Here is a 22,117-nt window from a genome sequence, read left to right on the forward strand (position 1 = left end):
ATATAAATAAAAACTGAGGCAGAAAAATAAAAAAAATAGTAAAAGCAACACACATACTGCATATACACTATATATAGAGAGAGACTTCATTACAGTTCATTACAAAACACACACACACACACACACACACACATACATATTATAAATATATATATACATATTATAAATATATATAATATATATATATATATATATATATATATATATGCAATGTTTACTACAGTAAAGTTAAGCGAGTGGATCTCTGCAAACGGTGCTCACTGCAGAGTGAAACGCCGTCCAGCGATCTCTGACCATATTCATGGATCAGTGTATACTAAATGAAGCAAGAGTGTAGAGTTGAACTCAATGCGCTTAAATTATATATATTTAAGGAATATGAAATGTTTATGTTACAAAAAAAATTTACTCAATGACAGATGGCATTCTATAGTGAGCTGGAAAAACAATTGAATTGTGAAGAAGAAAAAAACTTTGCACACTTGTCTAAATGTATGTCTGCCCAAGAGCATGTATTTATTTACCAGGGGGTTCCCAAAAGGCTGTTTGAATTTATGAGGACTTGTCCTAATGATTGCCAAGGCCATTTGAGATGAATATTAAATGTGTTCAAACATGGGGATCTGGAGATCTTGTATACTACAACCTGAAAAGCACACATGCACATATACATCTCTAATATGCAAACACACACTCTTTCTATTGCAAACACAATCTCTCTCTCTCTCTCTCTCTCTCTCTCTCTCTCTCTCTCTCACTCACTCTCCCCCCACACTCTCTCACACACACACACAAACACACACACACAGTCAGCCAGCCCCTGCAGCTGAAAGGGAGAGCTACAGTGACAAACAGCTCTCCTACTCCAGAGTTGGCAGGAAATCTATCACACCGGACAATAAAATTGCAATTGAGTTTCTTTAGATTTTTTTTCCTCAGCAGATGCACGTATCTCTCTAGCTCTGCACTGCTGCACCTTTCCAGTTCATACGCACGACCCCCTTTTCTGTTTTTAGATCAGAGCAGAAACGCTGTAAACAGAACAGGACCTTACCTGCATTAATCTTGTGCAATTATAGCGCAAAAAAGCAATTACAGGGTTGACCCTTAGGAAGGGGAATGATCAATTTGTGTGCACTTGCCTCAGCAGTGAGCTACTTTAGGAATGCAAGCAGACTCGGATAAAACGTGTATGCATGAAAAAGAGTGAAAGCAAAGCATGCTGCAATCCTTAACGCTGCTCAATCCACTCACAGATTACATTTTATTTTACTGTGCATCATGTATGCGACAATTAACTGCGGGGTGTGAGTGAGAAGAATAAACTTTATTTTAATGTTTATTTTTAAGAGGCATCTCTGCATGCATTACTATAGGTATCATCATAATTTTTCTTTCCCCTTGAATTAATCGCTTCTGCTGGTATTATCATTTGTATGTCAATATGGATAAAACGGCTGGAATTAATAAACATAACATTTTTAGGACTGTTTTATATGAAATTAATACATTTTTGTAATATGCAAAATTAAAAAATCAATTATGAGAAATTTAAGATTATTTACAAAGCAACCAATATGCACATCACACATTTTTTATGAAATATCATTGAAAATATAAGCCATCCTAAATAATAATGTTTTTGTTTTCTGTGTGTGCATCTTTCTTACCTTTAAAGTTTTTAAATAAAAACTTTAATACATAAAATTACTTCTATGATTGTTATGAGTATTTAATACGCAGAGACAACTGTCAATAAACCATTTATAGCAGAGGTGTCCAAACTTTTTAATATGAAGGGCTCAGAATCTAACAACATTATATAAAAATGTATATATATGAAATTCACTTATATTCTCTACATTTCAATGCAAAAATACAGCAAAAAAAAAAAAAATTTGAAATGAAGATTCGACAGGGCAGGGCATATTTTCCCTTGCGGGGCATCTCTTTACTGCTTTGGGCATCTCTGATTTATAATTTATTCTATATAATTTATATTGATTAACCTGAAAATTCCCTTTAACCACTGTGGCTCTGCAGTGCTATCAAGACACATTTCAAAAATGTTTATTTTGAGCATTCTGACCATTCTGAGGCTATAATAAGGCTGCATATTCTGATGAATAAGCACTCTGAGCACTACAGATCTCCTTTTACTTACACATCTCACTGCATAGCACAGCTGCGCCCCCAAGTGGCCAGTGACAAGAACACAAACCAAGTGCATAAATGGAGGAGTGCCAGAAGCTGGTGCCCAAAACCACAGTCTGACACCAAATGACTTCACTACGCTTGGAACCGTGTCCATATTACAATATCAATAGAGCATCTTAAAATAGACATTTCTGAACCTAGAAAGCTAGAGAGCTCTCAAAAACATTAAGGAGGCAATTCAATCTGTAAATAAAAGAATGAACAGAGGGTTTTGGCAGTGGAGGAAAATACAGATTCTAATCTGAGAAGTCTAGTTGATTATAGAGCTCAATAACAGCCAGGTTTCTGCATGAGAAGCCAGTGGATTAATGCTGAGAGAGTCTGAGCGCAGGAGAGAAAGAGGCAATGAGAGAAGGAACCAAATACAAGAATACGGTCAGAGCTGAAGTAAGGAAGAAAGACAGAGTGATGGCGAGAGACATCAGAGAGAGAAAAGCAAAAGAATAATAGGACTAAATCAGACTTTTGAGAGGTGGCAAATTCCTCACTTTTGACATCATTTCAATTTGATGTCTGCATGGTTTCTGGATTAAAGGTATACAGAACACTACACTATCAACAAGCAACCAATGCTATAATATCTCTGTTTATAATCAAATATTTTTGCTATATAGCATACTATCTGTTAAAATTTGCACACTACCATTCAATGGGGTCAGTAAGTTATGTTTTATTAAATAAATTAATTTAAAGAAAACTTTTTTGCAAGGATGAATGCAACTGAACAAAATTGATAGTAAAGGCATTTACATTGTTATGGAAAAAATCCATTTCAAATTAATGGGTTTTTTTTTTTCGGTTACACTATTTTAAGATGTCCTTGTTACAGTGTAACTATACACTTAAGTACTGGATAATATTAATGAACAACATGTACTTACTAGATAATTAGGGTTAGGGTTAAGGCTTGGTTTAGGGTTAGTTGGATGTAATTATGCATCATTTGCTGTCATTACTACAGTAAGTACATGTAACGTGTAACAAGGACACTAAAATACTATTTCACCATTTTTATCTTTAACTTTCTATTCATCAATCCTGAAAAAAGTATAACTGTTTCCACAAAAAAATATTAAGCACAGCTGTTTTCAACATTGATAATAATGATAAATGTTACTTGAGCACAAGATTGCTGAAGGATCATGTGACACTGAAGACTAAAAATTCTAGCCATTAGTGACCAAATCTCCAGTACACACTGCAGGTGTCAAGAAAAACAAAAGCCACTTTTTAGGAACGCAAAGGTAACACAAATGGGAGGCAGAAAAAAACCTTTATTTGGTGGTGAAGCTACTGGAGAATGTTACTTCAAAAAGAAGAGGTTTATTCACTATTTAAATCACTGATTTCACAATGTTTGTTTTGTCAGAAGTGCAAAATTGGGTCAATTTAATTAAATTAAATTAAATTAGGGAAATATTTTTAAAAACATAAATACTTTCCCATGTTGTATGAAATATTGCCAAGCTTTGTTAAGTTATGTGAATACTCATGACCGCAATTAAGGTGTAACGATTACATTCATCCGTGTGTGTATTTGGGTTCTGACCTTGGAGTGTGTGATGGAGAGCGTGTCCACCCACACGCGCCAGCCGCCCCACTCGTACTTAATGGCGTGATAAAGAAGGATGCGAAAAATGGCGTACACCATCTCTGTGATCTTCTGCTCCTCACTGTTCTTGGGGTTAATAAAGCACAGAGACAGCATCCACTCCTGCCACACCGAGCACTGCAACAGACTCCTACAGAAAAGAATGAGTGCGTAAAAAAACATTTACTCTTTTTAGGAAAACGCTCATGATGATGATGAGCATTAATTGTCTCCAGAAGTATACTCAAATCAATAAATATAGGTTTAATCTATAATCAATATAATTAATTGTATTTAAAAACAATAGAAGTCAATGGTATGTCCTTGTGTGTGTTTGTTTGTGTGTGTGTGTGTGTGTGTGTGTGTTTGTGTTTGTGTTTGTGTTTGTGTGTGTGTGTGTGTGTGTGTGTGTGTGTGTGTGTGTGTGTGTGTGTGTGTGTGTGTGTGTGTTTCAACGGTCCCCACCTGCGGTTCTCTCGGCTGTTGTTGAAGAGTTTGATCATGTCTGAGAGAAAGATCCGTCGTACTTCCATGCTTTCTGCTCCTTGAGGAGCATTCTTTAAAAGAGCAGCTATCACTTTTAGAATCTCTGATGGGGAAAAAAAATATCTACCTTTAATACACATGAATGTCCCATTTGACACTGTATCTGAATGCCTAGTTAAAAAAAAAAAGGCTTATGATCCATTAAAAGGACAGTCATCACTTTAGATCAAAAATATACCGTAAATGGTGTAAAATTTACATGGAAAACATAGTAAACAGCATGTCCAAATATTATACTGTTAAATTTAAAATTATTTTTAAACAGTTAAATTAATAAATGTACACTACCATTTGAAGTTTTGGGGTCAGTAAGATTTATTGAATCTTTTTATTCAGCAAGAATGCATTAAATTGATCAAAAGTGACAATAAAAAGACATTAATAATGTTACAAAAGATTTATATTTAAAACAAAAGCTGTTCTTTTGATCTTTCTATTCTATTAAAAGAATCCCCCCAAAAAATTTGCAACAAACGTTTCAAGCATTTCAAAATGAATAATTATTAGAAATGTATTTTGAGCACCAAATAAGCATATTAGAGTGATTTCTAAAGGATCATGTGACACTGAAGACTCAGTTTTGCCATCACAGGAATAAATTACTTTTTAAACTACAGTATATTCAAATAGAAAAGTTATTTTAAATTATAATAATAATACTTCACAACATGTTTAAAATGTATTTTTGATCAAATAAATGCAGCCTGGGTGAGCATAAGAGACTTATTTCAAGAAAATAAAAAATAAAAATCTTACTAACTTTTGAAAGGTAGTGTAAATGTTAGTTATTACACATTTTAATTACATTTAATTAAATTGTAAAAAAAAAAAAAAAAAAAAGGGATACAGAAAATTGCACCCCTTTAATAAAAAACATATTTTTGCCCCGACACTTTTTGCATATAGTGTGAACATAACAGATATTGTGGAGGGAGTAAAAGTATGCTCTACATCATAAGGTCAGTATTGTCTAAACTCTATAGCTAAAGTCGTGGCTTCCTGGAACTGAGCGTTAGCTTAAACTGGAAAGATTGGTTGTTTAGATGAATTATCTAGACAATGTCAGCATGCATTAAGTTGAGAAGAGCAGCTCAAGTTTCAGCCGTCACAGGGAGTTTAGAGCACGACAGCATCTGTAACCAATGCTCTCACTCGTTCCAGAAGAATTGTGTTGTTTCTATGCCTTACTCACTCAAATTAGAGTCACTGAACCTTACCAGTAGAAAATTACCTTTGCATGTATCTCTGCACTTTTCTGTTTTTTTCACTCTCCAATCACCATTTGGTCCTGGTTTGTCCCGGAGTTTAATTTAAAAGAAACTTTTGCTTCCTCAGTTTGTTTGATTGGGTCTGACATTGCTAAAGACTGCAATCAGGGCCATTTAGAGGCTTCAACACAGATCAAATCAAGTAGAGACAGAAGAAAGCTGAAACTCTGCTGTGCTCGCTCTCAGATCATCTGTGAGATGGCCTTGAATCAGACTCTGTTGGTCTACAATCTCCATCTGAACGCTCTAGAACCGACCCAGGATCTGTGATTCGCTGTCATTCTTCTGACTGGCAAGTGGTTTGTGTACATGGTCACATCTCCATGTAAATACGGCTCTAATCAGCTGCCTCCAGTACCGCAGAATTAAGATTCATTAGGGAAAGGCCCGATACGGATCAGTATACAATATTAGTTTCACTTTTTACATTAAAACCAGAGCATCTGATTGCTGCCTAACCCTGTACTGGATTTAAAGGAGACGTATGCAAAATTGAGCATAAACTGAGGCTGGAAAATAAGGCATCTCATTATAAGAGAGAATTCAGCCATCTAATATTGAGAAACTAGCTGGTTGCGAATGAAACCGATGCAGCGAAAATTCTATACTATAGCTACAATGGGAAGTTAATTACTTTTTAATGTGTTTATCATCTGAGTAATGGTGACCATCAAATGAGCTCCATTTGTCAGAGGTAACTGTACACTTCACCATTAGACGCAAGGAAAAACTGGTGACTGTTTGATTTGCACCGCAGCAGGCACAAAAATATGAAATGAGACTCGCTAAATACTATTATTGTAAATCACAAGAAAAAATAAGCAGATTTAAGCCATTTTACAATAGGGGGCAGGTTTTGCTTGTGATCTTTTACGTATGGACATTTACCAGACACACGAGAGGTGGTGTAGAATGCGTTAGCATTGTGTTGACCCTACTGTATCTCTGAATATGGTGATTACTGTAAATATTGGTTTCTGTGTTGCTTGTATGTAAACTAAATAACATTGTATTTATTTCTTCGCAACATTTTTAATTTGAGATTTCTCTGATAAATGCGGGTAAAACTGCAGTACAACATGAACGTTGTGTAAATAAATTTGAATGTTAATAAGAAAAATTTAGGGGAAAAAATAATTTATAATTGTCCATTATGTGGCTAAAAATAGATGTCCTTATATAAATTAAAATGTCTGTATTAATTTTATTCAATATAACAAAAAAATCATTTAAAAGTAAAAATGTGTCTATTTACAGCTAATACAGAGTGCATGCACTGATTGAATCACTGGAGCTACAGGCGAAGGGGTTGAGTTTCATATTAACTTACGTGGATTTTGAATCTTCACAGTGGAGTCAGGGTCTGGGTGTTGTTTGTGAATGACCTGAGTACAGATCTGCTCCGTAAGAATCTGGTGAGAATGTTCTGGTTAGTCACTGATAGTACAGCACAAAAACCTTTCACAACGATCAGGTGACAACATAAAGAAAAAAAATCCATAAGAAAGCAAATAAATCAGCTAAAATGATAAATAGGTCAGCAACTAGAGGTGTGTGCTATATTAAATATAGGTCAACAACATTTGTCAGGTCAGCATTTTCAGTTAATGCAGTTGTATACTGTATACTGGAATACAGTTAGTGTAATTTGCTGATGTTAAAGGGTTAAGGAGAGGGAGGTTGTTAAATATGTTGATTCAAATGTGCCTGTATTTGTATATGATATCCTTATTGATTATTTACTTTTTTTTACTTTTTGTAGAACTTTGCATGTATGTAATGTGTAATATAGTGAATTCACACAGCTCTATAGGTACTGTTTTAACTATCGCCTAGGGACTACAATTGAAATTTAGCTTTTAGCTAAGATTATCCCTGTACAAATAAACAAAAACTCAGAATAATTTATCTTGTATATCTGAATTCAAGATACTAGCCCAGTTAAAATTCTCTGTGAAAAATCTTCACTAATCTGCATAAAGTAAAGTAGATAACAGATAACATTTTTTAAGTTAATTTAAAATGGTGGGGGGAAAATCAGGGGTTTTTTTCACCACAAAAGAGAGGGGGAATTTGATTGAGGGAGCCAGATTTGACTGTCTGGCTTGATCTTAACTAAAAATGTGGCTGACGTTTGCATAACGCTATGGTCAAAAAGAAAGTGCTACAAGCAGCCATTAAAAAAATGGTATCAACGTAGGAGACTGACCTCAAAGAGCACGTTGTATGCTGTGACTGTGAACTGGTTTGAGTGGAGCATCAATCGTTCGGTGAGCAGAGAGAACAGGCCGTGAGCCAGCATGACCTCTGACTTTGTCCTGAAACACATGGCATCCAAAACGTCAGCACCAAGTTCATGCTATGATCTACTTCAAATACAGCCAGGACCCCAACAGGGCATAACTGAAGCCCAGAGCTTCTGAAAAATATCTTCGTAGTCACGGAATGAAGCTGCATCTATTTTAAAAGCACTTGGCGGTCAGATTCCTTCTGGGGGAAACTCACATAAAGCAAGTGGGATTATAAATGAAAGTGAGCTTTATCTATCAAACACCACAGAAACTGCATTTGGAAAAATACTCACACACAATTACAGACTTTGACTAGATTAGCACATAAATCTTTCCATGCTGCATGAATTAATAGTGGAGTGAGGGTAATTTGTTATCAAAATAACCTAGCTGAATTCACTCTGGGAAAAGACCTAGTTGCTTATTTTTAAATCGTTCATTTTAAGAAAAAAAAAATTCAGCCTTCAACTCACTTGATGGTATGCTGGGAGCTTATTTCTGCTAAATATTTATAGCTAGACCATCCACTACAGACTCATTTTGTAAAATAAGCAGTCAGAGTGAATCATGTATTTGTATCACATATTAAAAACGGGGTAAACGTGTTATTGTTACTAATATGATTAAAAGTATTATTACAAGCCTTAATTCCAAATAACAAAGTAGTAACTCACTTTGGTGACAAAAATTTGAGAAAGTAGCCCAAGACTTTGAGTGCCTGCACACGAATCCCTTCACTTTTGGATGCGAGCAGCTTGAAGATGACCCTGTGTTATTCATAGAAGAGAAAAAGTGTTCAAATTGTTGCCAGGAATTATGTATGGAAAATAAATGTAAGTGAGAAAGTTATAAAAAAAAAAAAAAAAAATTTAAATTTTCAAATTAAAATAAAATAAAACAACATAAATAAACAAACATTTACAGAAATAAAAATAAACAGATTGAGTTCAAAACAAACATATTAGTATATCTATATTTAAAATATATATTCCATCAGAGTCAGGCTTAAATATGGTGTTGAAACAGGCTGAAGAATTTTGTTTTCAAGGTTTCTTTCTGACAAAAGGAAATTACCAGCGACGCAGTCTGGTGTGTACACAGATCACCAGAGCTGACGTGTACATTCATATGTAACCGAGACTATTATACTGTCTACATATTAAAATGAATCTGCCTATGTCCTTCTGGAGTAGGATCTGATGGAAGTGTGATTTGAATAAGGTTGTCAGATCTAAAATGAAAGTGAGGCCCTCTGTTTTATCGTGACGAGCTGTCCAGATGCCCCCCCGCTAGCGTGCACATTTAACCCCATGGCTGTCAGTGGAACTAGCATGTCTATAAAGGCTTTGGAAATGTAAATGCCTCCATTTTAGTAGCCCGTATGAGCGCTCAGTACAGCAGCATAGGTATCAGATGAACCTATGAAAGTGTTTTATAGGTTTTGTTGAGCAGGAATCCGATGTCTCTGCTAAGAATGAGAAATTGTGGCCTCCCATTATATCACAGAGATTAATTCAAATTCATCTGTCAGGTATTTTTTTCAGTTTCATTTATAGTTTTTAATAAAAATGTGGGTTTAAGAATGTAATGTCTGCCTGCAAGGGGCAACCACGGTTCTCACCGTATTCCATTCCGTTGATCGAAAGCTTGAACCATTGAGCCAGGATGCTCAGACATCAGTGCCACCAGAAGCTGGAGAACATCCATCAGATTATCATCCTGGGGAAAAAATTACAATAAATAAGCATAACATGTCAGAGACAGGGGTCATTCAAGACACACTCTATGATCTATGATTTAAAATGCAGATGATTACAGCAGAGGAGTGAAGTAGGGCATTGTGCATTGTAAGTTACCGTTTAGTTAATATATTAAGTTATTAAGTTGTGTCTGCATTAACTAATTAACATATGAATTCATCACAAATGCATCTATGACAGGACATTATTGGCATATAAATGGCAAACTTCCTGCAAAAAACAAACATATTACACTGTACATAATAGAAAAGAAAATTTCATGAGCATATTGTGGGAAGTGGCACAATGGTAAACTGCAATTTATTTTTTAAATTGCATATTACAGTTATGCACAAGAAAGACAGCTGTGGGTACCAAGCGCCACCTGCTGGCAGTTACAACACAGAATGTACAGTGTAACAAAAAAATGACAGCATTAGTAATCTGCATTGATTTAGCCACATAATTGAAAGTGGTCAGACAGCTGATACTGGTTTAAAAGAGTGTTTGAAATTACAGTAGGTACATTAGAGTACCTCGTGCATTGTGAGCAGGTAGTTCAGAATACTCTGCAGTTCGTCTTCCTTTACGCCATGATCCTACATTCACAGGACACACAAGCATTACATTATGTACTGCACTCCTCATGATGGAGTTAATTAATCAGATTTATTTTATGGCCACTCTACTGTACCTTCATGATAAGCTGTTTGACAAACAGCAGCAGGAACGCTCGGAGTGAGTGAATCTCCTTTTGATTGGGTCTCGGCCCATCTGAGCACAAATAGATACAGGATTTCAACCAAACAAAAGCTCATGTAATCTCAAATCATATGTAATCTTCCACAGACCTATGCAATAGGTGATAATATTAATGCTTTTCATTGTGTTGTTTTTTTCTGAGTCCAAAAAGAAAAATCAGTTTAGAACCACCATTTTATATTAGTGTCCTTTATATCTTGGTGTAAAAAAAGGAAGAGAATATTTCATTCATTTATTGTAACTTTGATTCTGTTTAATGAGATTTGAATGAGACAAGCAAGGAAAGAGTTTACTGTGGAAATCACAATAAAGACAAATTGCTCTGTTATTGTGGGATGGGATGTTTTCCCACAGCATCTTTAGTGCAAACCTGCAGTGCCCTTTCTATTTGGGAACATTCTGCATTATCAAGACAGATGAGCGATTATTGATATATTATATAGCAGGGCTCAAATGTTCTAAAAAAATCTGGAATTTTAAAATCTCATTTAAACATGAAAAAATATTATGCAAAAATAAACTGTATTAAATGTGGAAGAACAATTTTTTTTTGTTCTCAAAGTTTTGGACACCATTGTAGCTACACATGGACCTTTTTTTACCCTTATTCACTAGTCTCAGCACGTGTTGAGAAGTTGGTTTAGTTCTGCTCTCTTACCGAGGCCCTTGGGCGTGATTCCGCTGCGGTCCAGTGGGTTAACAACCCAGTAGAAATACTTGAGTGTGTGCATGACCTGGAGTACAGTTCCAACTCTGCGGATGGCATTGTAGATATTGACGGTGCTAATGAATTCTGTGGCCAGGTAAGTGTAGAGAACCAGCTGTACCTGTTGGGGGCAGCAAATCAATTTCAAGCAACAATGAAAAGTCACATTTGAGAAAACATAGAATTGGTAAACTATTAAGCTAGCATGATGCAACAGCGTCAGTTTATGTAAATGTCTGTATAAGACACCTTGGCTGGGGCATGAATCCAGATGGCAGGGTTGAAGAGGATGTGGTCACACAGCTGTTTCAAGAGCAAAACACCAGTAGGAAGGTTGCTAAGGTAACGGGCGAAGGCGAGGACGATGTCCAGCACAGATCGTGTCACATGTACTTTGGAAGACTAAGAAGAAAATACAAAAATCAAATCAAATAATCAATCAATAAAACTAAGTTAATAAACTTGGTCACGAAAAAAATAATATATATATATTTATATATAAATTGCATTTTATTTATCAGAAACATGCTGTGACTTATATTCTAAAGCAACAAATAATACAATTATTGTCAAGCACACAAAACATTATTTCTAACATTACATTGCAGCTTATTCATCATCAAACTAAAATGCAGTCATCCAAACATAAAAAGTTACATGACTCAATTTGAATTGTCCACTGTACAGTAGGGATGTGCTGGTCAGCTTGACAGCCGTCCCATCATTCCGAGATCATTTTAGACTTTCACTGGATTTAGAACTTATTTTAAATTTGTATATTGGGTTTCTAACGCTACTGTTCCTTGAACATTCCAAAAGCTTGGAATATTTGCACGTTTTAAGGCCTTCATAAAACAGACTAAATCTAGGTTTAGTCTTGCATGTATTCTTTTTTTTTTTTAAGACTACTTGTGGGCCTGAGGCCAGATGAGGCCTTCAGTGTCGATGAATTTTACTGAATGCTGATATACAAGTAAAGGCCAAAGTATACTTCACATTTTACGCATACGCGAGGGTCAAAGTACAGTTAATACCGCTGGATTTTTGTAACAGTGTGTAGCTTGTACATGCAGGTTGCACATGCGCATTACATTTTTTTTGCAGTATTTATATGGGTTGTAACTTGTGGCGAGAGATTGCTCAAAACTGCGCATGTGTCGAACACCGAACGCCCGCGTACTTCGTAAATAAAAAGTATATTTTCGGCTTAACATGTTAACGGACAAGAAAAAAGTGAGTAAAGGATAGAAAAACTTTCAAAACAAAGAGAAATAGGGTTTATATTTTTTATATAGTTTTGTGAAAGTGTCTCTCTTGGTTTTAAAACATGACATTGTGACTTTCAGGTAATATTAATCCACCCAGCAACTTCTGCAGGCATATGCTAGTATGTTTTAATAAGGACTCCCTCCATTTTAAGATTATAAGAGTAATTCAAACATTAAAGAAGACCTTTTCTCCTCTTGTCTTGTTTCAACATTAGTAAGATTTAAACTTTTTAATTTATAAAAGAACATTGATTAAAGTTGCTTTTGGATGCACATTCCACGTGTTCAATACACAAAGTGATATTGACAAAGTGATGTTCAGCACTCACCTTCTCCAGTGAGTACCCAATGACGAGAAAGCCCTTGCAGGCCAGCACCTGCTCTTGCATAGCTACAGAGCCCTTCAACAGCTCCATCACAAACGACAGTAGTGTGCAACTGACAAAAATAAAATCGACAGGTGAGATTCAGTAGAGAAAGACAACCAAAACTATCAATATAAAGCCAAATAACATATAGTCCTGATCTAGTTCCAAGAGTTAAAAGATACTAAAATGATGTTACCATTTACTCACTTTCCAAACCCTTATGACAAAACACAAAACAGACATTTTGAAAAATGTCCAAGTTGATCTTTTCCATTCCATAATTTGAATCAATTTAAGAAATGAGTGAGATTTGAGATATGGCAGAGATGATTTCCATATAATTGTCTACTTTGGGCATTCTGCAAAATTGTGCGGGTTGGTGACACAGCTTTTGAAAGTCATAACAGTGAGTAAATGATAAACAGATTTTCACAATCTACTTGAATGAGATGTACAACATTCATTATGATTAAACAATTGTTTGAAAGTGATAATGCAAAAAAATCTTGCTATTGTCATCACTACAATCAAACAAGTAATTTTGATAATGTGGAGCATAAACACTATTCAAGACTAGTTGTACTACAGCTTATCATGGTTTAACTTTGTACTGGCTGCTATATGGTATGTCCACAAAAATAACATTAAATAACACTGAGCACTGGCCCCTTGAGCACTAAACCCTAGAGCCTAAAACAGACTAATGGTTTGTGTACCCTAAGAAAACATCTCCTTTAAAGAAAGAAAAAAAAAAGCTGCAGTTGTGCGTCTACTGGATTTAACAACTCCAGGAGAGAAAACATTAACTTAATTTTCATGGCCAGGCTAAAACTGAGAAGAGCTCAATCTTTTTGTTCCCCACTGAGAATCCCTTTACTAATTTTCATCCTGCCCCCAGGCAGACTTGATGTGTTCTCACCAGACGGAGGTGTCCAGCTCGTCACCGCTGTGCTGGAGGAAATCCAGCTGTGCAAACAGGGGGAAAAGGACCTGAACTCCTCCTATAGAATGGATGGCACTCTGGACCGAGTGTGTCACCACAGCTTTAACATCCTGAGACATAGAAAGCTTTGATGTTAGATATGTTTTGTAATTTTAAGTTGAATTATGTCATTGTGTTATGTAACAAAGAGACTCTCCAATCAACACTCATTCATATACATGTAATCTCCCTTGTTCTTCAAAAACTATTCCTGAATGTGAAGGTTATTTCCTTAATCTGTGCTCCGTATGCTTGATGAGGGCGTGGGGGGGGGGGGTATAATTACATAAAGACAGCTGTGAGGTCCTTCTTAATGTGCATCTAATCAGACTAGTGCTCTCCCAGATGACACAATCATTGTCATAGAGATACTACTTCATCGGTTCAGCATGTGAAGATGCCATCAAAACTTAAGAAGCCTTTATGAACTGAAAAATCAGAGAATCATGCTAAATTATTGCTCCCATTGTTCATTTTAGAGAATTGATCCTATTATTAGATTATCAAGTCAAGGATTATCAAGGATTATCAAGGATTTTTTTCGTGCAGATTTGTCCTGCAAATGTTTTCTCCAACCAGGAGCATAAGAGAGTACGCAATGCAAATTTTTGATAATTTACATTTATTCATTTTTTTGAACTTAGTAATTTTTAATTGTAATAAACACTTTAAGTGGGCTATTTAAAAAAAAAAAAGTGTTACTTATATGTTGATTTATGTTTTTTAAAATATACATGCAGAGTGTGACATATTGTGACTGTTGCGGTGTGCATAGAAATAATTTGTACACTCTACTTCTGAGTGCAAGTCCACCTTCAGGGTTGTCTAAGGTAGGCAGGTATGTGCTCATTTTTCTTTTCTTTTTGATAACAGGGTAAACAGCTCAACAAGACTTTTATTTAAAGGCTTAAATTATATCCCATAGACCCGTGACGAGTTTTCTCACCAAAATGCTTGTGCTTCGTGGAGTTTTGATGTGTTTAATAGATTTTATTAGACTATTAATAAATAGTCTAATATTTATTATTAGATATTAATAATAAATCATCATCCCCCCCAGATGGATGATTGATTCAGCTGCAGACACAATCTCCAGGCGAGACGCGGAAATTCATTCATCATGCAACTCTCACAGTGTATTATGGGTAGTCTCTAACCGTTGAGTGTACATCAGTTGTTGCTGTGCATTGTGGGATTGAATGAGTGCACCGGACACCACTACAAATGACTGTCCCTTCAAATAGTGCCCTATTTAAGGGTATAGTGGGCAATTTCTGACACAGCCTCTCTCATGCTGGCCTGGGCCATCAGACCACCCTTATTGTTCTGAAGTTAAAAATTGATATTTTATAAATAAATGAATGTTAAAAAGCTGGTAGCCTCCCTTGATAACAATGAAGACCAGATTAGATTAAGTGCTTTAGAACTCACAGAGTGCTGGATGCAGCACAGGTGTGGGCCATATTTTGCTGAGCAAGATGATAAAATGCTCATATTGTTAATTATGTTAACGAATGATGATTAGCTAGTTTCATTCGCCCACAGACAGCAGTCCACCTGGCAGGGCCGGTCTCCTCAGGCAGCTGTGCAGGGCTGGTGAACCAGGAGTGATGAAGAGACGAAGAGAAAGAGCATACCTGCAGCATGAGGGCGTGTGGTGAGTGCACGAAGATGGAGGCATTGTCCTTGGGGGAGGACTCCAGACACAGCTGAGCGTCAGTGGCTCGGGGATTATAGGTGAAGGCGATACTGGCAGACAGCTTTCCATCATACAGCAGCATCTTGTGATGTTCTGCAAACAGCAGGTCACTCTCTGCCTTGTGCTTAAAAGTGCCCTGGATCAATCAGAGAGAGAGATGCTTAAAACAGAGCTATGTATGCTGCACATTCTGTGTGTGCGTGTGTGTGAAATGCATGAAATTAAATCTGCTTTAACAGAACACTTAATAAAAGCATAAGTGTTTAAGTGCAACAGACAGACTGAGAGATGATGTGAATTATAAAGCAGCCCAATGTGTTCCGGTCAATTATCATTGAAGGGCAATTTGAAAAATTACATTTAGTATTCAATACCACAACTAGTGAAATATATGACTCTCAATATCAATTCTAAGACCAGTGCAAAAACTAATATGCTTAGCACACTCCATTTACCTGAATAATTACTTTAAGCTATTTCTATTTAATTAAGACACTCTTAAAATATACTAAAAATCCATAATTGACAGCATTTTGGCAGAGAAAAGGATCTACCTTGTATCCAGGCCCCAGCTGATAGATGGCTAATATCTGAGCAGCACTGAGAGCTTCACTGAACAGATACACTGCCCCCATCTGACCGCAGAACACACGGTTAGCATCTGCTGTCTCTGATGAGCCCAGAAAACACTTGTCGAATGTCTGTGAGGAACAGGAGAAATTTTTTTTTTAATTAATTAGTCCCAATGTTATAAGTGTAGTATAGGTACACTACTTTTCAAAAGTTTGTAATGTTTCAAAAAATAATCTTATGTTCACCAAGGTTGCATTTATTTATGCATAAGAGAGAAATAAACCATATCAGCATAATTGTGTTAGCCCATGTGAATCAACATAAAAAACAAGCAACTTGATGTTACAAAATGCTGCTGTTTAGATGTTATAAATAGAAAGTGACTACATCACTTTGTCATCATCTTGAGCAGTGCCGTTTCAGTGTAATGTCCATCTTTCATTGAGATATATATATATATATAAAAAGTCTATGTGTAATACACACTCAATGGGCAAACTTTACAATCAAATTGTTATGCTGATCATAGAATGTTAATGAAAAATAGAAGACTTTTCAGATTCTGGACCTCACTGTAGATAAAAAGAATAACACATGGCTGAGCCACCACATTTAATCTCATCAAATGTATTTAAAAATGTTTGCTTTTACTATTGTTCAGCTGTCAAAGCAGCTTGAATATAAAATGGGCTTTTAAGTTTAACAAATGTAGGCCGCTTTGTTTCATCTTTTGAAGTTTGTGGGTATTTTGGGGTTTGTAGCTGCCAAAATATTGACAAGCTTTGAACTGAAATACTACTGGAATAAAAAGCAGGGCCTCAAGCTTAATTGCTGTTAAAAACCAGAACAATGAGAGATAACAGAACCTTTTGAAACTACTTACATCGCTTGTGTTGACAAACCAGGTGATCTCGCCATACGACGCCAACTCTCCATTGACATAGCAGCTGATTTCACTGTTCTTCCAGCGATTATAGATGTGCACTATGGTCACCATATACCACTGTAGAATAAACAAACAAAATAAGCAATTATAAACAGAAAATAATAAAGCATGATTGACCCCAAAATATGATTATCCCCTTGTGAGGAACAAGAAATATATGTCTATTTAGTGTATTTATATATATGTAGTATGTATATATATATATATATATATATTAAAGTTAGTGAATAAAAAAAATGAAATGTTATGAAATATAATAAAATGACATGAAATACAATGAAATCAGAATGAGATCTAACAATATTTTTTTTTTTCTATGACCCCCTTGTGGTCCCCTAGGAGTCCCTTGACTCTAGTTTAAAAAGCCCAGAAAAAAACCCATATAAATCAGCTACATTTGCAACAGTTATAAGACTGTGGTCCATTTACACCCTCTGACAACAATCTCACCTAGATCTTCTTGAATTTCTATCAAATGGAGGGAAAAGCCAACAAATGTGCTTATCCCTTAGGTAAGACCTCTCCAGGGGGGATGGAATGGACTCTAAATATAGGCCAAATACAGCCTATAAACCTTTTTTTGAGCTTCTTGAGTTTAGAAATATGAATTTCAGTAAAAGACACAAGGCCTAAGGCAAACCTGTGCAATAATCATGCTGTCTAATCAGCATCTTGATATGCCACTCCTGTGAGGTGGATGGATTATCTCGGCAAAGGAGAAGTGCTCACTAACACAGATTTAGACAGATTTGTGAACAATATTTAAGAGAAATAGGCCTTTTGTGTATATTGAAAAAGACTTAGATCTTTGAGTTCAGCTCATGAAAAATGCGGGCAAAAACAAAAGTGTTGCGTTTATAATTTTGTTCCGTGTATATATATTTCTAAATAAAATAAAATGGAATCTTTTTAGTGCAAATGACTGTTGGATCGTCCTTCAACGTGGTTGTCCAGCTCTAGTCTAAATGTGTTAGCTGAAGACGCCTGCCCATTACAGGGGGCATATGGGATCTGAGCAGGGAAGGGATTTGGTTTCTTCTTGCAAATCCTCAGACATGGCCACAGCACAAACTCTTCTTCTTGTATGTCAACTTTGCTATCCTTGTACATTGTAGAGGTAAAGATGGAAAGTGTATATGATGAAAGTACAAACAGGTAAGCTAAAAAAAAAAAAAAAAAAAAGGCTGAGGTAATTCAAACCTTCTGGGGCTTAAAGTCGTATTTCACACAGTGCTGGAAGCCTTTGGCTTTGGATTTTAGAGAGGTCACAATCAGACATCCGCCCACAAAGTGTGCAGAGTAGCCCAAACTTTTGTTGGTACGGAAACTAGAGATAAGAGAAAACACAGACCTCAATTAATACAGGTTACATTTCAGATGCTCACATTTAAACACCACTCTCGACAGAAAGAGTAGCTACAGTTTTAACCCTCTGATGTATGAATTAATGAATCACAAAAGAAAAACAAAAATTTATTTTTTAATTCAAAACAATAATTTAATCAATCACTCTCTTTTTAGGTTTATATTGATTGTGCGTCTTGAGAGAGGTACATATTAGGGGTTGGCCTGAATTTCAGCTAATATTGTGCATAATTTTCCTGTAAGCTCTGCGCTTATACCACCCAAAATAATAATAATAGTTTGAAATATTTATTTGGACTGCTCTGCCTATGTTTGTTAGTTAAACGTGTTGATTCGACACGCAAGTGCAAGCCAGCTGCGCATTGCAATGCAACAAAAATGTTGCTCGTGATTACAATCAAAGAAGCTGTGTATATTATGCAATTTCTACACTGTATGTGCACTCATTCATTATACAACACAATTGCCAAGAAAAACAGCAGCAGCAGTAAAACAATACTGGTTACATTCTTATACTATACTGGGTCTGTGATACGGTTTATACTCTTTTGAAATCAAACGGTCTTGCATTATTTTGCAGACAATTTCACAATGAAAATAACTACAAGTTATATGCTGTTAAAGGCAAATGTATGTATTTTCCTATAAATATGATAGAAATATGATTATATAAGTGTGATTCAGTACATCAATATATTTAATAACTGAATAGCGTAACTTTAACTTATTAATTTGCTTATATCATTTGGGTTGCTCTTGGGACAGGAGGTTCATGCATAATGGGAGGGACCCCAAATAGGCATAAAGAAGAGGGATAATCTCAGCCACCCATGGTGCTTTGGAATGAACCTGGCCAGAGTGAAGATCATCACGTCGGGCCACAAATGGGCCAGTGTGAATAGAGCAAGGGGGCATCCTTATTCTGTAGCAAGAACATCATAGGACAATTGGCGTTTTCACATGAGGCTAAGATATCAATGGTTGTCTGGCCAAATCTCACCCACAGCAGACTCAATATCTGAGCATGGAGGCGTCAATTTCCATAGAGTGGGTTCCCCTCAACTTTTTAGGAAGTCTGGTCTAACTGTCCATTTCCTAGCATTCTCAGTACATGTTAAGAATTATAAAAACACCTTGAATACAGCCCACTCTACGTGTATTTCCAACATCATTAATAAAGCTAACAGTAGGCCTAAAGTACTGTTTAGCAAGGTAAACAAACTAATGCAAGCACCCAGCCACTGTATTGGCAGCCAACAGGCCTGGAAGGGGCTAGCAGCCCACCTTGAGAAAGGTTGAGTTGGGGGTTGGGGGGTGGTGTTGTGGGTCATCCATGCTGAGGGCCACCATGTTTTTAACCACTTTGTAAGCCTGGCAATTAAATATTGAGACGAGCTCATACTGAACGGACTGGTGAAGTGCAGCAGGCGCGTGAGCCTGGGCAGCAATGGAATGCACTCCTCAGGCTCCAAACCTCAGAGAAGGCCTGCGTTGTCCCTGGAGCCGGACGGCTCATTTACAAATGAGGGTTCACCCATTAAGATGTCCTCAAGGAAGGCGGAGTCGGCGTGGTCAGCCCAACTTGAAGCTGGCACTCCCCAGGAGTCCCCCGGGTGCACGATATCACTGCCGTTTTCCCCGTCGGAGTCAGACTGTTCAAAGTGCACGCTTTGAGAAGCAGACACTTTATGCCTGCAGCACCAGAGCTTCTTGGGAGTGCCAGGCAGTGGCTACAATTTTCAGGGAATTCCAGAGCTTCCTCCGCGTGCTTGAGTCACATGCAGACCACGCAGAAAGGGTGTAAATCCCTAGCGGCATTAAATGCACTGCACCCGGTCAGGCAGGCACACAACAAGTTACCGCCGGAGAAAGCCACAGATTTGGAGAGCGCCATAGCGGAATGGACAGTAAAATTCTGATGGCTGGCATAAAACGAGCGAGAACAAAAGGAGAAAATCCTAATCTGAAGTGCAAGTGTACACAGTTTGCAGGATGACACAGCTGGAATTGTGAGCAAGACAATCCTGCAGAGGCTGATCTGAGTGATATGTCCTTCTGAAGACAAAATTTGAAAGTAAAAAAAAAATTCAACTAGCTGTGAGAAAAATAATCCAGAGGTCACGTGAAGCGCATGTTAACTGAGGAAAGGTAACACATGCAGGTGCTTTATGCACTCTGGTAAGGGGAAATCCCTTACCTGACATTGAGAACACGCACTCTTGTCTGTCAAGCAAGACTTGGTGCAATTGGATGCTTCTGCAGAGGTCAGGTACAGATGCCCTTCCCATAGGTGGATCTCGAACACGAGATGATGAAAGAGAACTGAAGACAAGCTGAATGTGCATAAACAGCCTTCCCATTGCTATATATTGTGTGCTTATATAACCACTTAATATCCATTCTACTGATCCTAGTAGCTGTACTTCTATGAAATATAGACAATGACGTTTACAATAACTTTATAATAGGGTTGTCAATGTTTACGATTTAAAGCAATTGCATCATTAACATAATTTACATGTCCTTTTGGAGACTCCAAGTGTCCTATTTTGTAAAGACACCTAAATTTACCTTGAAAAAGCTTGCAGAAAATACAGTTTTGTGAGAATAACCCTTCATTCTGATGTTTACTTTGCTGGATATAGCAAATGATGACAAAAAATATGCGTGTTAAACAAGATCAATTCTGTAAGCTTAATTTTGCGATAAGTGTGCGATTAATCGCACAAAAAGGGTCTGATTAATCGCGATGAAAATGTGCTGACAGCCCCAGTTTATAATTATGCACAATAGTTTACCACAAAATGAAAATTCAGTCATCAATTACTCACCCTTAAGTTGTTCCAAAACCATAACACTTTTGTTCATCTTTAGAACAAAAATTTAGATATTTGTCCTATTTGTCTTATATATATATATATATATACACGCACACAAATTATGAAAAAAGGCCTGTTATGAAGAGAACTAATTTCAGCACAGTGAAGAGTGTAAATCCTACAGTTCTTTCTACAGGGTCGATTATCGTTCGGTGAGTCAAAATAGCCCCATTTGCATAAATTTTATTTTTGACAGAAATTAATTATGAGCTGAAAATAGGACAAGAAGGCTGTAAAATGCTGCCCTTGAGAAGCATAAACGCTAGACAGGGAGAAGGAGGAAAACACATCCTTGTCTACAAAAATTGTAGTCAGCCATTCTTCCACTATGTACTCCAGGTGTCCAGACACCAGAAAGCATCTTGAATAAAGGTGTTTTAATTTACATCATAGGTTTGTGTAAAGACAGTGTTTGTGTAAGACCCACCAGTAGAGATAAGGCTTGTCCTTGTCAACGTTTATGTTATTGATGGGATCCAGGCGCAGCCAAGTGTGGAATGTGAAGCCATTCTGGTATGGCCACTTTGCAATAGGTGGAAGAGCAATAGCCTGATGATACATAAACAAAAAAACAGTTTTTCCAGTTAGGTTTCTTTATTTTGTGGTTCTAGTTTAGATAAAGAGTGTGGAGTATATAGCATTTGAATAGAATGGAGAAAACTAGTGAACGTAGTATCCTTGGAGGGAAGTGTACGTTTGAACACTGAAAACTTCCTGTCATATTTGTGGGTTACAGATGAAAAATGAAGGCAAGTGCAGTGTTACTTTCTCCAGAACCCAGCATCCTATTTGTGCTGAAATAACATCTAAACACCAAACAACATTCAATCAAAGTATTTCCTGAGAGAACAGCATTCATTTGGCACGGTTTCAAGTGGACACTGACAACACAGGAAGGGTTCCGTAAACATGCCCTC

At 36.7% G+C, this 22,117-nt stretch overlaps 1 protein-coding gene across 1 annotated transcript in view; it reads right to left on the reverse strand.

Annotated features, from left to right (window-relative positions):
- lrba (LPS-responsive vesicle trafficking, beach and anchor containing) overlaps positions 1 to 22,117 on the reverse strand; it is a 271,239-nt gene that overhangs the window by 188,799 nt on the left and 60,323 nt on the right. Inside the window, exons 5-21 of the mRNA XM_079813173.1 lie at positions 21,628 to 21,749; positions 18,157 to 18,283; positions 16,894 to 17,013; positions 15,992 to 16,138; positions 15,376 to 15,573; positions 13,676 to 13,809; positions 12,718 to 12,826; positions 11,370 to 11,522; positions 11,073 to 11,241; positions 10,347 to 10,426; positions 10,189 to 10,251; positions 9,535 to 9,632; positions 8,588 to 8,680; positions 7,832 to 7,940; positions 6,953 to 7,034; positions 4,274 to 4,397; positions 3,767 to 3,959 (exon numbers count right to left, since the gene is read on the reverse strand). Coding sequence (XP_079669299.1) covers positions 3,767 to 3,959; positions 4,274 to 4,397; positions 6,953 to 7,034; positions 7,832 to 7,940; positions 8,588 to 8,680; positions 9,535 to 9,632; positions 10,189 to 10,251; positions 10,347 to 10,426; positions 11,073 to 11,241; positions 11,370 to 11,522; positions 12,718 to 12,826; positions 13,676 to 13,809; positions 15,376 to 15,573; positions 15,992 to 16,138; positions 16,894 to 17,013; positions 18,157 to 18,283; positions 21,628 to 21,749 — 2,121 coding nt within the window. The remainder of the gene's footprint in view (positions 1 to 3,766; positions 3,960 to 4,273; positions 4,398 to 6,952; positions 7,035 to 7,831; positions 7,941 to 8,587; positions 8,681 to 9,534; positions 9,633 to 10,188; positions 10,252 to 10,346; positions 10,427 to 11,072; positions 11,242 to 11,369; positions 11,523 to 12,717; positions 12,827 to 13,675; positions 13,810 to 15,375; positions 15,574 to 15,991; positions 16,139 to 16,893; positions 17,014 to 18,156; positions 18,284 to 21,627; positions 21,750 to 22,117) is intronic.

Source organism: Gobio gobio (genome assembly GCF_949357685.1).
Source record: "Gobio gobio genome assembly, chromosome: 3".
Taxonomy (NCBI): domain Eukaryota; kingdom Metazoa; phylum Chordata; class Actinopteri; order Cypriniformes; family Gobionidae; genus Gobio; species Gobio gobio.